Raw genomic sequence first — 15,774 nt, forward strand, 5'->3', positions numbered from 1 at the left:
TAGAATTTAGTGGATAATAGTATCAAGGGATATGAAACAAGGGCAGATAAATGGAGTTAAGGTACAGATCAGCCATGATCTAACTGAATGGTGAAATAACCTCAAGGGGCTAAATGGCTGTTTAAAATACTCCTGTTCCTTTTATCATCTTCTCCCTCATGTACTTGTGTATCTTTCCCTTAAATGCATCTATGCTGTTGGCTTCGACTACTCCTATGTAGTACTGAGTTCCACATCGTCTTTGTCTCTCACTTTGTCTCACTGTTCCTGCTTCTCGCTTTTCACATGGTTGATTTTTCATTTATTCTCCCAGCGCTTGTTTCTTTTTCACTATCCCATCTCTCTCTGTATCTGGGTCTCCTTGCCTGTTTATCTCTCCCATTTATTTCTCGCCGCCTTTTTTCGCGTCTGCTTTTTGTCTCTTTCTCACTTTTCCAGTCTCTTGATCTCTTTCTTGCTTCTCCTGTTTCTCACTACCTCTATCGCCCTCTACATCTAAGTCTCCTCCAAGTCCGTTATTTGCTCTCATTTTTCTACTTGTTTCTCTGTTTTTCTCTCACTTTTCCATTCTCTTTGTCTCGATGCTCCCAATCTCGATTCTTTCATTTTACCCAGTGTTTTTCACTCTTTCTGACTGTCGCTGACTCCTGTCTTGAGTCCGATTCTGTTTTTGCTGGAGCTCCTGAACGCAGCCTTTTGCGGGTTCGCCAAATCGCTGAATGATACCAGAACAGCCGAGGAGTAGCAGCGCCATTCGGAGCAGGGAGGATACGATAGCAAACCGCCAGCTGGGAACACTTTCACAAATCCTGCCGATTGCAACTGTTGAGTAGCTGGATGGTCGCTGTCACTCCTTTGGTATGATGGGGTAGACGGAAGGTCGAGTGTAAAGGAGGGGTTTGAAGCTCAACAATGGTTCACAGAGAAGGTGCAGTGCAGCATCTTTATATAATACAGTACCTGTCGTTCATGTTCTCTAAAGCTCTCCGTGCCGCGTGCGCTTTGTTAGTTTGCGATAAAATGTACTACTTCAGAGTAATTGATGAGTTTGTTGCACTTTTTTTTGCCCGTTGAGAACAAAAGTGGGCTCATACTGAAATCGCTGCGTCAATTTTTTTGCATGGCTGTCTTCTATTTAGTGCTGTGATTATTGAAGGAATTTAATACACAAGGGCGCCCATCTGGGAATATTCACGGAGGCTGCTAGTGACTCTGACTATGGTTGTGCATGTTTAAATGTGCTTCAGACTTTATCAGAGACGCGCCCACACGTGCTGTATAACACTTGAGTGTAAGATTGATGGTGAGTCTCTCCTAGCTGTTAACATATAGCAAGGCAGAGAAACAATTAGCAAGTAAAAGCTTGGGAGAAGCGGATCAAGTTTTGCTGTGTCCGTATCTCTTATTTTGTTTTTTACATGTTTTATATTGAAACAGATTTAGTATATATTGTTGAAAGCCCATGTGCTCCACGGATTATTTTCCACCAGTGCACGGAGGTACTTTGTGTAGAATAGCAGGATGAAGCCTGGACAGGCAGCTGGAGCACTTTATAAATTGAAGCTGATGCAGGTGAAGTGATAGACATGGAAAGAGATTACGTTTATAAGTGTCAAGTCTATATCGATGATTTGCCTTTTTTATGGATAGGCTGATTTCACTTCTCGTGTGGTTATTGTGATTTCACTCCAAGCATGGTTATCAACTGATTAATTTTCTGACACTGAGTTTTGCATCTCTGACGCTGTGTTTAATTCATCCATAACCAGCGTGTTTCAGTAGAAAATGTAATCACAGTATCACAAATCAGGACAGTATAATGCTATGATTCCCCATGCAATACATTCCCATTTGGTCTTTCCACTAGGGCAGGTGCCAAGCGAAAGCCAAGAGATTTTCTTCCCCTGCCCCCCGCGCCCGCACCCCCCCCCCCACCCAATCCCCATCCCTGACATAGGGAAAAATGAGTGGAAAAGTGGAAAGTTACCATGGGCTTCCTTTGTGCATCATCTTATACCTAGTTTATAGAACATTATTGGTCAAGGTTTCCTTGTTCAAAAAAGGGTGTAAGGATAAGCCCAGCAACTACAGACCAGTCAGTTTAACTTCGGTGGTGGGAAAATTTCTAGAAACTATAATTCGAGACACATGGACAAGTGAGGATTAATTAGGGAGAGCCAGCATGGATTTCTTAAGGGAACTTGTTGGTGTTTTTCAGAGGTAACAGAGAGGATTGTTGAGGGCAATGCTGTTGATAAGGTGCATATGGACTTCAAAAGGCATTTGTTATAGTGCCACACAACAGACTTGTGAGAAAATTTATAGCTCATCGAATAAAATGGACAGTAGCAACATGGATACAAAATTGGCTGAGTGACAGGCAACAGAGAGTAATGGTTAATGGATGTTTTTCGAACTGGGCGAAGGTTTTAGTGGAGTTCCGTAGGGGTCGGTATTGGGACCCTTGTTTTTCCTGATATATATGAATGATCTAGGCCTTGGGGGCAAAATTTTTAGCTCAGCAGGCGCGCGCACGCCTGACCCACTCGTTGACGTCAGGCGAGCGTCCTAACGTCAACACGCAGTCGCACAATATCTCAGTCAGCGGGCACGTGCCAGAGTCAGCAGCGCACCCGCCGACAATTAAAAGGCTTGTTTAGGCCATTAACAAGGCTATTAAAAGAAGTTTTTTGTTGCCCATCTAACCTTACGGTTGGCGGGCAGGCGAAAAGGCCAAGTGGCCTTTGCACGTTTTAGGAAGCGTCATCCACCGGCAGGTTGAGGTTTCCTAAAGCAAATAAAATAAAAGTTTTAAAATTTAATTAATTACATGTTCCTGCTCACATGACAGAGTCACATGAGGGGACATGTTTTATTTCATTTTTCAATTATATATTTTGTTTTTACAACTCTTCATCTCCCCGAGGCAGCTCTGTGCCTCAGGGAGATTCTGAAGCGTGCACTCATGCACATGCGCAAAGTTCACGATCGAACCGCTCCCCCGCCTCCCCCCCGCCCACACAGGCAGCGCTGAGCACTGCTGCTCGTGTTTCATACTGGGCAGGCCTTAATTGGCCCGCCAGCATGAAATCGCCTTCTGGCCTCCATCATGGGCGGCGATCGCGGGTACTACTCTAAAGGGAGTGCAGGAGCAAAGGGACTTTATGTGCACAAGTCATTAAAGGTGGCAGGACATGTTGAGAGAGCAGTTAATAAAGCATACGGTATCCTAGGCTTTATTAATAGGGGAATTGGGTACAAGAGCAAGGAGCTTATATTGAACTAGTTCAGAACTAGTTATAAGACACCAGTTTAGCCTCGGTTGGAATATTGCATACAGTTCTGGGCATTGCATTTTAGGAAGATTGTGAAGGCATTGGAGAGAGTGCAGAAGAGGTTTACAAGAATGGTTCTAGGAATGAGGAACTTCAGTTATGAAATAAGATTGGAGAATTTGGCACTCTTTTCCTTGGAGAAAAGAAGGCTGAGAAGAAATTTGATAGAGACATTCAAAATCATGAGGTGTTTGGACAGAGTGGTTAGGGACAAACTGTTACCACTTGTGAAAGGATCGAAAATAAGAGGGCACAGATTTAAAGTAATTGGCAAAAGAAGTAAAAACAACATGAGGAAAAAATCTTGTTGAAACATCAGGCTGGCTGGGTGTGAAAGGGGGCGTGCACGGACAATATGGCACGATCGGTTTCACGACTTCGGGAAGGCAGGTCATGATCGTCTGCTCAGCCCGCCAATGGTGAACCGTGCTTCCTGCCAACAGTCGTCGGGGAGCCCATTGTAATACAGCAGCATATCATTAAAAGGCCATCCTGCCAGTCTCTTGGACCCTCGTTGGATTGTCCGTCCACATCGGCGGGAAAGCACTTCGACGTGTTTCACAACAGCACACAGGTGACGTGCACTTGGTGGCCTTCACTTTGGGGGAACTGGAGGCGAGTGAACAGCATCGTTCTCCACAGCTCGCCAGGGTCGCCTGTTGCTTTTCGGGCTTCAGGGGTGCCGGGGGCCAGGGTGACTGTTGTTGGGGGGGAGGGATCTGGGGGCAACTGCTGCTCAGCCATGAAGGCGTTGGACCCCACGCAGAAGAAATCAAGGTGAAGGGCAAGGTCGGCGAGGGAAGTGGCCACACAGTAGGGGCACTTGTATAAACTGACCATTCCTTTGCAACTGAGACAGTTCAGGCACAGCCACAGTGACATGATTGGGGTCAGGCTCCTATACTGCCCGCCCACACAAGCAATGCAGAGGCATCAAAGTGCCACCAAGTACTCCAGACCTTCTTGCCCCTGGCTCAGATTGCGAGTATGCGACCACTTTACTGGACTGCGGAACAGTTGGACTGCACAATCTCCTCGTCAATGCTGGCCAAGTAGCAGTCACTGCTGGAGGCGCTCACAGCCCTTTGCAATCTCAGCATCCTGGTTTGGACCAGTGTCCCCCATGTCGTAGGCTGAAAGGGCCGCCATGCAGTTCACTTATCTCTGGCCATCCGACGGGTGACCAGCACTCTCTGGGAAGTGCTAAGGGTGGTCACACAGGGCCAGGAAAGGTGCTAAGTACACCCATGCTAACCACGTCTCTCTTTCTTTCATGCTGCAGGAGGACCACATCAGGAGCATGGAGCCTGGTGACCTAGCCGTATGCCCAATGGCCTACAGAGAGCGGAGAACACAGAGGAGGGAGCGACTGAGGTTCCTGGCTGTGCAAGGGCAGGAGCAGCAACTTCAGGAAGAAGGGGCTACTGGGGCTCCAGCACACGCTGCCTATCAAACTCTGACCGGTCAGTGCCTAGCGTCACCCAGGGTCTATAGACGTAGCCTGTCATTCCTGCAGATGACCAAGAACCAGTGTCACTGACAGCTGCTCATGCCTAGGGACCTGGTGGCTCACATCTGCCACTTACCACAAGATTTGGCGCCATGCGGACATGGAGGACATCCACTGCCAGTGGCTGTGAAAGTGACCGCGGGACTCGATTTCTATGCCAGTGGCCCCTTTCAGGGCTCCACAGGTGACTTCTGTGGGATATCATAAGCCACCACCCACAAATGCATCCAAGAGGTCATGGATACCATCTTCTCCATGGCACGCAACTTTGTGCATTTCGCCCGGGACCGGGACAGCCAGGATGCAAGGGCCATTGGATTCGCCCTGATCTTGGGATTCCCACAGGTGCAGGGTGCGATTGACTGCACCCATGTGGCGCTCAGATCTATGGTGCTACACATGGTGGACTTCATCAACTGCAAGGGATTCCACTCACTGAATGTGCAGCTGGTATGCGACCACCAGAAACGCATCCTGCAGGTGTGTGCGCGGTTTCCAGGGAGTGTGCACAACGCTTACATCCTCAGCCGGTCACAGCTCCCTGGATTCTTCCAGGGTCCACAGAAGCTGCAGGGTTGGCTACCCACAGAGGCCGTGGCTGATAGCACCTGTGCGGCGGCCTCAGGCTGCAGCAGAGCGACGCTATAATGAGGCTCATGCTGCAGCTCGCAACTTGGTGGAGCAAACCATCGGGATGCTGAAGATGAGGTTCTGGTGCCTGGACCAGTCTGGTGGAGCACTGCAATACAGTCCGCAGAGGGTGTCACGCATTGTCTTCGTCTGCTGTGCCCTTTACAACCTCGTGCTGCAACGAGGAGACGAACTGGCTAAGGAGGAGATGGAGGAGCTGCATGTCTCCTCTGATGAGGAGGACCCCGATGGGGATGAGACTGAGGAGGTCCTCAGAGGTGGCGATGATGGAGATGAGGCCCTTGCACTGGCTAGACAAGGCAGAAATGCTTGGGAGGCCCTCATAGCTGCTAAATTTGTGGAGGATGATGACGACGTGCAGTGAGGACACTCCATAAATCTTCACATAGCCTCTGAGAATGTCTGACTCCTGTCTGGCTGAGGGCAGCTCGCTTGCGCTCCGTGATCAGGGTCATATCATAGACGCAGCCATGAAACTTTAGAAGCTCTGATGCTTTGTCCGTCTTCAGCACCTGAGCCCTTCAGGAGCTGCAGCACAGCATTGGTGGTCACTGATGCAGAAGAAATGGGGGACAGCCCCTCCTTAAAGGTGCTGAGAGCACATCAAAAGAATGAGAGAACTCTGTGGCGCCTGCCCACTACATTCTGGCAGCAATGATGAGCATCGCCGAGGTGCAGGCCTCAGTAATATTTTCAGGGAGTGTGAGGCCGGACCATCACTTTGGTCTGAAGGCTGCACAGAGCACAGGGAAGAGGCCCTGGACTGAGACACCTGCCTTTATATTGTGCAGAAAGGTTTCCCATCTGAGTGACAAGAACACTGCGCACCAGAACAGGGAGCCATAGACAGGGAGATATTCTTGGGAGTTTATTGACAATAGTGAACGGTAGGTACAAGTGATTAAAACCCAGGGTAACTAATTCTCCTTAATTTTTCTAACCCTGACCCTGTGTCTTGTTGCTCCCCGGACATCCACAGCGGAGGTGGAGACAGCTCACTGACTGCGACGTCCTGTCTGTGATGAATTTGGCTGGCGTCTTCTGGAGGGCCCCAGCCTGCTTTCGGAGTCACTTTGAGTGGCAGTGGCATACTCCTCAGCCTGTGGAGTTGGAGCTGCTGAGGTCACAGGAAGAGGGGAGTCGGATTGGCCGGATACTCTCGGAATCACCTGGATGGATGGGCCCGGAGTGTGCACTTGCTGATCCTCTTCCCTGTGGGTGCCCGAGAGCCCCAGTCTAACTCCTTGAGGAGCAGGGGTAGCTGGGGTGAGATTGAGCTGCCCAGCACCCCTCTCACGTACACACGGTTGGAGGCCAACTATGGCATCAACGATAGAGTTGAGCCCGTGCAGCAGTGCAGGAGTGAAGTCCTGGACTAAGGTCTCCATGGCAGCCACCACCCTACCAGTGTTGAGCTCGGTGCATTGGCATACCAGCGCTATCACCTCAGCCTGAAGGCAGACGGACTCCTCCATTGTGCTTTGCAACCTGAGGTGTGCAGTGGGCATCCCTTCCTGATGTTCCCGAGCTTGCCTTTGCAGCTCCAGCTACTGTGACATGGCCGAGTCCACAGGCTCATCATCTGACTCAGACTCAGCAACTTTCTGGCCTCCAGCAGTTCTCCAAGTGCCGGACATCTGGGAAGTCCCTGCCGCCGCCTGCTGTGGACCAGCCAGTGCAATGTGCTCACCAGATTGTGATCCCAGGGCTACTCTAAAGCTAGGTCCCACCAAGGCGTGTGTCTCTGCGCTGGTGGAGAGTGTGGGTGAGCGCTGTGATGGAATTTGGAGAAGGGTGCCTCTCCAGAGGTTTCTTGGGGCTTGATTGAAGGCCCTGGGTCATGGACTCTGTCGGCTGTTTGGCAGATGTGCCTGCAAAAACAAGGAGAGATAATTAGTGCATGGCAGTGGCCTGTGAAACAGGACACATCACTCACGGCATGGTTGTCTGATGGATGTTGCACTGCTGGATCCTCACTTGGTAGACCAGCGCCGACGTCGGCATCAGCACAGGACCGGTCCAGATTGTGGCCGGCCAGCTGGATGTCTCTGTTTTCAAAGTCCATGAGGACCTCGATTTTGGGCATTCCGCCACCGGTCTGCGACCTCGCTCTTGTTGTGAGCCAGCTTGTCCTGAATGGATAGAGATGGAGAAAGACTAAGCAGGACGCCTGGCAGGCCAGATGATAAATGTGCCTGGCCTATGTGGGTGGTGAGTGGTCCCATGGATGGGGTGAGGACAATGACAGTGTGTGTGAGAGAGTAAATGGTGATGTACCTTGAACCAGCAATGAGTGAGATCCCTGTGGATGTGTGATGGGTTTGTGAGTGTGAGAGTTGAGAGTCATGAGAAGAGTGACTTACCCTGGCGGAATAGAGGAGATCATTCATCCTCTTATGACGCTGAGTGGCTGTCCTCTTCTGAAGGGCATTGACGCTGACCACCGCTGCCACTGCCTCCCAAGCTGGATTGGTTATGTTACTGCCCATCCTGCAGCCAGGGCGGGGTTACAGGACATCCTGGTGGGCCTCCACGGCATCCAGCAGTCGCTTGAGGGACTCATTGTTGAAGCGGGGGCCTGTGGCCTTTTTTCCTTTGCTGGCCAAGTCTTCCGTGCAGCAGTGGTGAGCTGGAAGTAATGAGCGCTGTGCTTGCGGCTGGACTTAAAACATGGTGCCTGGTGTGATGCGGCTGCGGGGTGATGGCCAGTGGGCGAATGACAGTCCACCCACCATGGAAATGGTGTGTTTCCTGGGAGTGCATAAATAATGAGGGCGGTTTGGGACAATACGGCATGAAAACCCGCCATCGCGGCCTGGGGGTAAAACATCATTTTACCCGCCCACTACCGCACTTAGTGCAAATCTGGGAAAATTCCACCCAACGAGTGGGTCTGAATGCACTGCCTGAGCGTGTAGTGGAGGCAGGTTTAATTGAGGCATTGAAGAGGGAATTAGATGATTATTTGAAAAGAATCAATCTGCAGGGTTGCAGGGAGAAGGAAGGAGAATGGCACTAGGTGAAATGCTCATTTGGAGAGATGGTGCAGACATGATGGGTCAAATGGCCTCCTTCTGCATTGTAACAATTCTATGACTCTTGAAATTACGAAGCGCTTAGTGAAATGTGAGGTAATCATGGTACTCAACAAAAATTTTTAAAATTAAGTTATTCTTCATAGTTTTTATAGAATTTTTTGAAGATAGATGTTTTACTTGGATTTTCAAAAAATTGGTAAGTGATTTCTGGCAAAGGTAACTGTATATAGAATTAAGGTGGTTGTGGCAAGGATAGAGAGCTGGAGGCCAGAAAGTAAAGGGTATGGATAAAAGGAATTTTCTCTGACCGAACAAGTGTTGTTGATGGTATTCCACTGTGGCTGTGTTGGAGCTGCTCTTATTTAATACACGAATAAATGATATGTGCACAGGAATTTAAAAACAATATTGACATTTAACAATGACACCAAATTGAGAGATATGGCATATTGTGACAATACTGTGCAGTAATTGTGTCAGTGCACCACTGTCCTTGATCAATACCTAATTAAGAATGAAAAACTGACATTTGCTGTAATATGAAGAATATGTTCCTCAAAACATTATCTAAAGTTTTTGTACACTGCATTAATGATTTCAGCACGGCACATACAGCACACATTTACACACTGAGATCACAAATGAGTCGTGTGCACCTCTGGACTTGAGTTTTGAATAAAAAGGAACTTTTGGGTTTTCCTTCTAAAATGCAGGAGGATTTTTTTTTAACCAATTCACCATCAAACAAAATAATTTAATGGTGGATATTGGTCGAAACTGATCTTAAAGGTCCCTATGTCTCATCCATAGGTGTTAACCTAGGTTGATAACAATCCAAGAAAACGAATGTTCTAAAAAATTGGAATCCGAATCAAGTGTGTTAATTTACATAGCATTCAAAATAAAACTAGAGACTAGTAAGCATTAATAACTATTGAAGGATAGCTTTAATAGAGATGGAGCTTAGGTTTAAGCAGGACTCTGAACCTAATTATCCCAATTATTAAAGAGAGATAAGGAAAAAGGGCAGGAGAATAACAGTGTTAATAAGGGCTATCCTAGCGCTAGAAAGTCAGGGTATCTTAGTGTTAAGACAATATCCATATAGATAGAGTTAAGAAATAGATAGAGAAACAGTACAATTCCTGATGAACATTACAGGTTGCCCAACTTTTGAGATGGGACAGTTAGTTTAGAGAGCTGTTTGAGAACAATGGACAAAATATTGGATGGCAGGATAGACTTTGAATTACCAGGGAGCTTGGGGAGCCTTTAGTTCCCTGCTGCTTTCTCCATGGCAATGCTTTGGCCAGAGTTGACTTGCCAAACAAACAACGAGCACTCTTTTGTCCCATAGTATAAATTGTGATCATTTTAAATTTGGCATTCTTGCATTTTGTCCGGATGGGTACAAGACAAAATGCTTCGGCAACATGTTGCTCTTTTCAGCAATAATCAAGTTCAGTACAACCAAGCGACTGAACATTGAGGGATTAATTAAGGACAACCAACATGGATTTGTTGAAGGCAAATTGTGTTTAACCGTGTGTTAATTTTAATGAAGTTTCATGAACATCAAAAAGATTGCCTTCTTCTAACTTATAACATTGCCTATCTCTAGCCCTGCCACACACCATTTGCTGTGGAAACTCTCATCCGTGCTTTTGTCACCTCCTGATTCTCTATTCCAAAGCTCTCTTGGCCAGCATTGCACCCTTCACCCTCCATAAATTGTAGCTTATCCAAAACTTTGTTGCCATATACTATCTGACTCCAAGTTTTGCTCACCCATCTGCCCTGTACTCACTGATTTATATTGGCTCCTATTCCCCCTCAAATTTAAATTCTGATCCTCATATTTAAAACCAATCGTGGCCTCGCCTCTGCATATTTGTATAACTTTCTACAGCCCTACAACTTCTGAGAATCTTTCTTGTGCATCACTTAGCCCTTTAACAGGCTGAGCCTTCTGTTGTCTGGAGCCTACTTTTTTTCCTTTATTCTTTAATGGGATGTGGCCATCGCTGGCAAGGCCAGCATTTGTTACCCATCACTGATTGCCCATGAACTGTGGGCAGTTAAGAGTCAATTGCATTGCTATGGGTCTGGAGAAACATGAAGGTCAGACCAGGTAAGGATGGCAGATTTCCTTACATAAAGGACATTAGTGAACCAGATGGGTTTTTCCAACAATCAATAGTTGTCATGGTCACCATTAGTGAGACAAGCTTTTATATTCCAGATTTATTAATTAAATTTAAATTCCATCAGCTGCCATGTTGGAACTCAAACCCATGTCCGCAGAACATTAGCCTGGGCCTCAGGATTACTAGCATAGTCACATTACCACTATGCCAACATCTCCCTTTATGAGATTCTCTTCCTAAAACAGTCTGCCTCTCCACCTCCCTCTGTTAAGTTCCCCTTGAGTTCCATCTCTTTAACCACATTTTTAGTCATTCATTATAATATCTCCTCCTTTTGCTCAGTTGCTTTTTGTCACTGCGCTACCATGCACTGCCCTGGGATGCTTTTTTCTACATTAAAGGTACTACATGAATGCAAGTTGTATTATTCTCCTCATTAAAGATTTCACTTGGAAACATCAGCCTGTCCCAAAAGTCAGGGGCCATGATTTACCGGCCCTCCCATGGTGGGACCCACTGCAGGCGGTGCAGTGGCCCAGCCAAAAGCCCATTGATTTTCGGTGGGACCGGATGATCTGGGCGGTGGATGGGGCCGGAAAATCCTGCCCGTGGTTTAGACTTCCGAATTTGGCTTGTGCAGTCTGAGCATGTGTGGTACACCTAATTTCCCACAACGCAACAGCTCCATTCAGTCAACAACATTCTAGCAGTTTCTGTCTACTTGCCCTTCAAATTATGCAAAGGAAAGCTGGAGGACAAATTTAAGAATTTTTATTCAGGTGGAAATTTTATTGATTTATCTTTAAAGCAATAAGGAAAGTCAGATGGCTGATTACATAGCTGTATTTTTTTGTTATTTGGTTTATAAACTTCAGAAACTGTGTTAAGATCAGAGACAGATGGTGTTTCTCCTCATCATGATTGAGTTCACTTGAAGCAAAAAGCCTCTAATTACCTTAACTGGTTATCACCCGGCACGCTGTGAGAAAATGTAAACATTTTAATTATTAACAGGTGTCAAACACCACATCTCTTTTCTTTTCATTTGGTTTAAATTAAACAAAAACTGGAATTTTGAAATCTCTAATTGCCACCTGTACTTTGTTATTAGGAATTAGAATTTTTTAATATATTGGCCCAAATCTTCCGAGGAGTGGCCATTACCGCCAGACTGTCACTCCACTCCTATTTATTTACCTTGCACCTTTCCGCATTTCTCGCCCAGACTTCCGAACCGGACCATTTTAGAATCGCGGAGCGTACCTGTCTGGGGTCCTTCCTCGTAATACAGGATCGTTGGGGGAAGCCAAACCACGGCCCCTTTTTATGGCACCAGCTGCTACATTCCAGTAAGTTCAAAGGACTCAAAGCAACTTTGAGAATTTAAAGAGAGAAGGTGGATGTGTAAGGTAAGTGGGTGAAGGAGTAGGGTGGCAGATGGGTAGTATGAGGGGGTAGGGTGGCAGATGGGTGAGGGGTAGGATGGTAGGTAAGTGGATGAGGGGGTAGGGTGGCAGAGAGGGTTCAGGGTGGTCAGGGGGTGTAGTCGGGGGTGGGGGGGGGAATAGTCGTGTGGTCAGGAGGATAGTCGGAGGGGGTGGAGGGTCCAATGGGGAGTTGGAGGGGGGTGTCAGTAGTATAGTTACCCAGGAGGTGGAACTGGCTTCCATCCTTCTAACTTTTCCGGTAAGTGAGTCAAAACCATCCAAAGTCTCCAACTCTAAATCAGAGTTTCGGGGGTTTCCAAATGCAGGGGAATTGCCCTTCCTGGGCAATTCCCATGTAGTCAGTGTCTGGGGGCATCCAAGGAGTACCCCAGGGCATCTTGTAGGGCAACCATGGGATAAGACCACCTGGAGATCGGAAGTTCTGGGCCAATTAAATTGTCTTTTAACCCTGAGAGAATGCAGAGTGAGATCGACAAACACAGACACACATGAAGGATCAATCATCAAAGCAAATACTATGTTTAAAAACATCCCTTAAAGTCACAAACCATGGCTGCCACACTTAAGAATTCTCCACACTCCCTCCAACATCCTGTCAGGCTCATGCCTTGTTGTTCCCTTCATTGCTGACAGACAACAGGAAATGGTCTATATAACCGTCACACTGCAATCACACTATCCTGTCAGTGATAGGGCTGTGGTCCATTGGGCTATCCTTGTCTTATGGTGCTGCACTGACATTTTCTTCCAGGCCACCTTCCCATTCTGCCAGAAAACCAGCCCTGTCACCCCTCCTGCCCATCCCTCAAAAGTCCTGTAACTTTCGAAAGAAGAAAAGCCAGTTCCCTTGACCTGATGACTCAATAGATGGTTGCACTGGCAACTCTGTTCCAATTATGAGTATTCTTATTCATAATATGGTAATCCCCATTGGCTCCATGGGCACAATAAACAAGCTACATAGAATTACATAGAATGTACAGCACAGAAACAGCCTGTTCAGCCCAACTGGCTCATGTCTGTGTTCGCGCTCCACATGAGACTCCTGGCCTCAACTATTGGTTGTGGTTACAAGTTTCACATTCTAACCACTCGCAAGAAGTTTCTCCTGAATTCTTTTGGATTGAATAGTGACTATTCTATATTTACAGCCCCTAGTTTTGGTCTACCTTCTACGATAGTATATTGGTTAGTACACTAAGATAATAGGTTGGATGAAATAAGTATAATAATTTGAATGTATGTTTATGTAAATATATATGTCATTGCAGGAAATGATGTAATATCACGTTCTGGTAAGTAGCATGTGTAAGCAGAAACAAGAAGTCCCGCAATAAAGCTCTGTGTCAAACCTCCATGCCAACTTTACAACTGTGTTTGTACTAGTCTCAAACCCCAGATAATTTCAGATCAAAATTAGCTGCAGTCTTAGCTGGAGAGGCCATTTGCAGTGTTGTGGTTTGGGCGTGGATTTTTTTCCGCCATTGCCATACTTGCATGCTATTAGTCCACCTGTCACTAGAGTACCTCCCACCTGCAAACTTGCGAAGCCCGCGCTGCGCCAGTACAGCTCTGTGGACATCACGGTTAGATGCAACCCTGATACTGAAGCTTGCTCTTTTAGGAGGAAAAGTGATAAAAGGCTGAAATCACGGCAGCCAGATTCCCCGAGGTCAACTGCAAAGTGTTTGATGTCCCAGGTGAATTCAAATTACTCAAGCAGAAAATGGAATTATGTTTCCTAGACCACAGGCTGGATGCAGAAAAACCAGAATTGTGGTAGGAAATGTAGGATTTCCTTAGAATAAATATCTCTGGTCTATCCAGATCTGATCAGAAGGATCTAGCAAAGTTATGGTCAACGTTAGAAGATCAGCTGAAAGTGGGAGTAAAATTTAGAATATACTGCTTGGATCTCATGCAATATAGGCAGAAAGCCAATGAGTGCATAGATGATTTTGTTAGCAGATGTAGAGAGAAAGCAAAACATTGAGACTTCACAGATGCGGAGCTCTTAGAATGCATTATGGAGTTAATCATTGCCTCTACTTCATAGAGGCTTTCCAAAAAGATCTACTGGAGAAGCTGAGGTGGGGCTTGGGGGAGTGGGGGCAACCGGGAACTCCAATCATAAATCATTTGGCCCTGATTTTGTCAGCCGACTTAGGCTATGGCAAAACAAAGTGTGCAGAAACTGCAGGCTCTGCCACAAACCGTGAAGATGCCTGGCATATGCAGATACATGCAAGGCCTGCAGGCTTAGAGGACACTGGGCCAAACTCTGCAGGATTCCAACATGAGGAACATGGGGAGAAGCCCGAACAGGCAGCATTCAAACCACAAAAGCACTCCACCAAGAGGTGAAGGCAGGCGAGATACTTCTTGGCATCTCCACAAGCCCACCCACAAAATGGGAGAACGCCTAACCAAACTGAATGAGTAGTTAAAGATACTATCAATGAGCAGCTGTTTCACATAATCACCCTAGTGGAACAGGTTAATTTCATAATCAAAATGGCAGCCTTTGTGACACTGCAGATTATTTTCCCAAATAAGGCTGGGAGACATCGACAGTGGGTGAAGATTGACACAGGTGGAAGTGCCAACACTCCACTTTTCCACACTCAAAGATATGTATATATGCATAAAGCTCACGGCTTAAAATGGATCACCAATACATTGTCTAGGTACCTTAAACCTGGAATGCAGGGAAAAAATTCAGCTTGGTTTGGTAGACATTTTACATTGTGGATGTGTCAGGACTAGCAGTAGCAGTATTGCCAGCATGCCCGAAAGGTAGGCAGAGGAAATAGTTTCTGCCAAAGGGGTTCTGATTATTATCAGCTCTTTTGACAGGTATATGGACCAATATTCATTTTTGGCATTGAGCTTTGAAAAGTACATGGTCACTATTCATGAGTTGACCTAGTCGAAAGACCACAGTAATCAAAGTACATGCATGCCAATTGAATTAATTCTAGACCACCAGAGGTTGCACCTGGACAGTTTGACACGATTGGTGATTTCCATGGTGATGCAGTCCTTCCCCTCAAAGAAGGCGCAACACCATCAATCGAACCACCATGGAAATGCAACATGCACATTCAGGAAAGACTGAGGACCGAACTGGAGGGACATGGCATAGTTTGCTGAGTGCAACACCACATGAACTGGTGCAGCTCCACGACTACTACAGTCAAGAAAGGTGGTTCTATTTGGTCATGTTTGGACCCCAGGAGGCTGAATAAAGCCTTGAAGAAATGCCCTCGCAAGGTACCAACAGTAGAAGAGCTTAACCCAACATTCACAGCAGTGAAATATTTTTCAAAGCTCAATGCCAAAAACGAACATTTGTCCATGCACTTGTCATAAGAGCCACAAGAGCTGATGACATTCAAAACCCCTTTTGGCAGAAACTGTTTCCTCTGTCTACCTTTCAGGCTATTGGTCAGCAGACATTTTTCAGCAACACATGCACCTAATAACGGAACAAGTATCAGGCTGCGTGTGCATTGTAGATGACATCACTGTGGTAGGATGCACAAATAAGCAGCATGACAGAAACTTACACTTGTTGATGGAGACCCCCTGGTGCGAAGGTTTGGCTTTCAATGGTAAAAAGCGCTCCATTAAGGTGGACCACCT

General features: G+C 46.6%; 1 protein-coding gene across 5 annotated transcripts in view; it reads left to right on the forward strand.

Moving 5' to 3' along the window:
• The first annotated feature begins 803 nt into the window (after nt 1–803).
• dlg3 (discs, large homolog 3 (Drosophila)) overlaps nt 804–15,774 on the forward strand; it is a 693,738-nt gene continuing 678,767 nt past the window's right edge. Inside the window, exon 1 of one of the 5 annotated variants that reach the window (XM_078547000.1) lies at nt 804–928. In XM_078547000.1, the coding sequence (XP_078403126.1) occupies nt 913–928 (16 nt within the window). In that variant the 5' untranslated portion in view covers nt 804–912. The remainder of the gene's footprint in view (nt 929–15,774) is intronic. The other 4 variants (XM_078546998.1, XM_078547010.1, XM_078546999.1 and 1 more) reach the window with 4 other exon arrangements.

The sequence above is a fragment of the Cetorhinus maximus genome, chromosome 8 (genome assembly GCF_964194155.1).
Source record: "Cetorhinus maximus chromosome 8, sCetMax3.hap1.1, whole genome shotgun sequence".
Taxonomy (NCBI): Eukaryota; Metazoa; Chordata; class Chondrichthyes; order Lamniformes; family Cetorhinidae; genus Cetorhinus; species Cetorhinus maximus.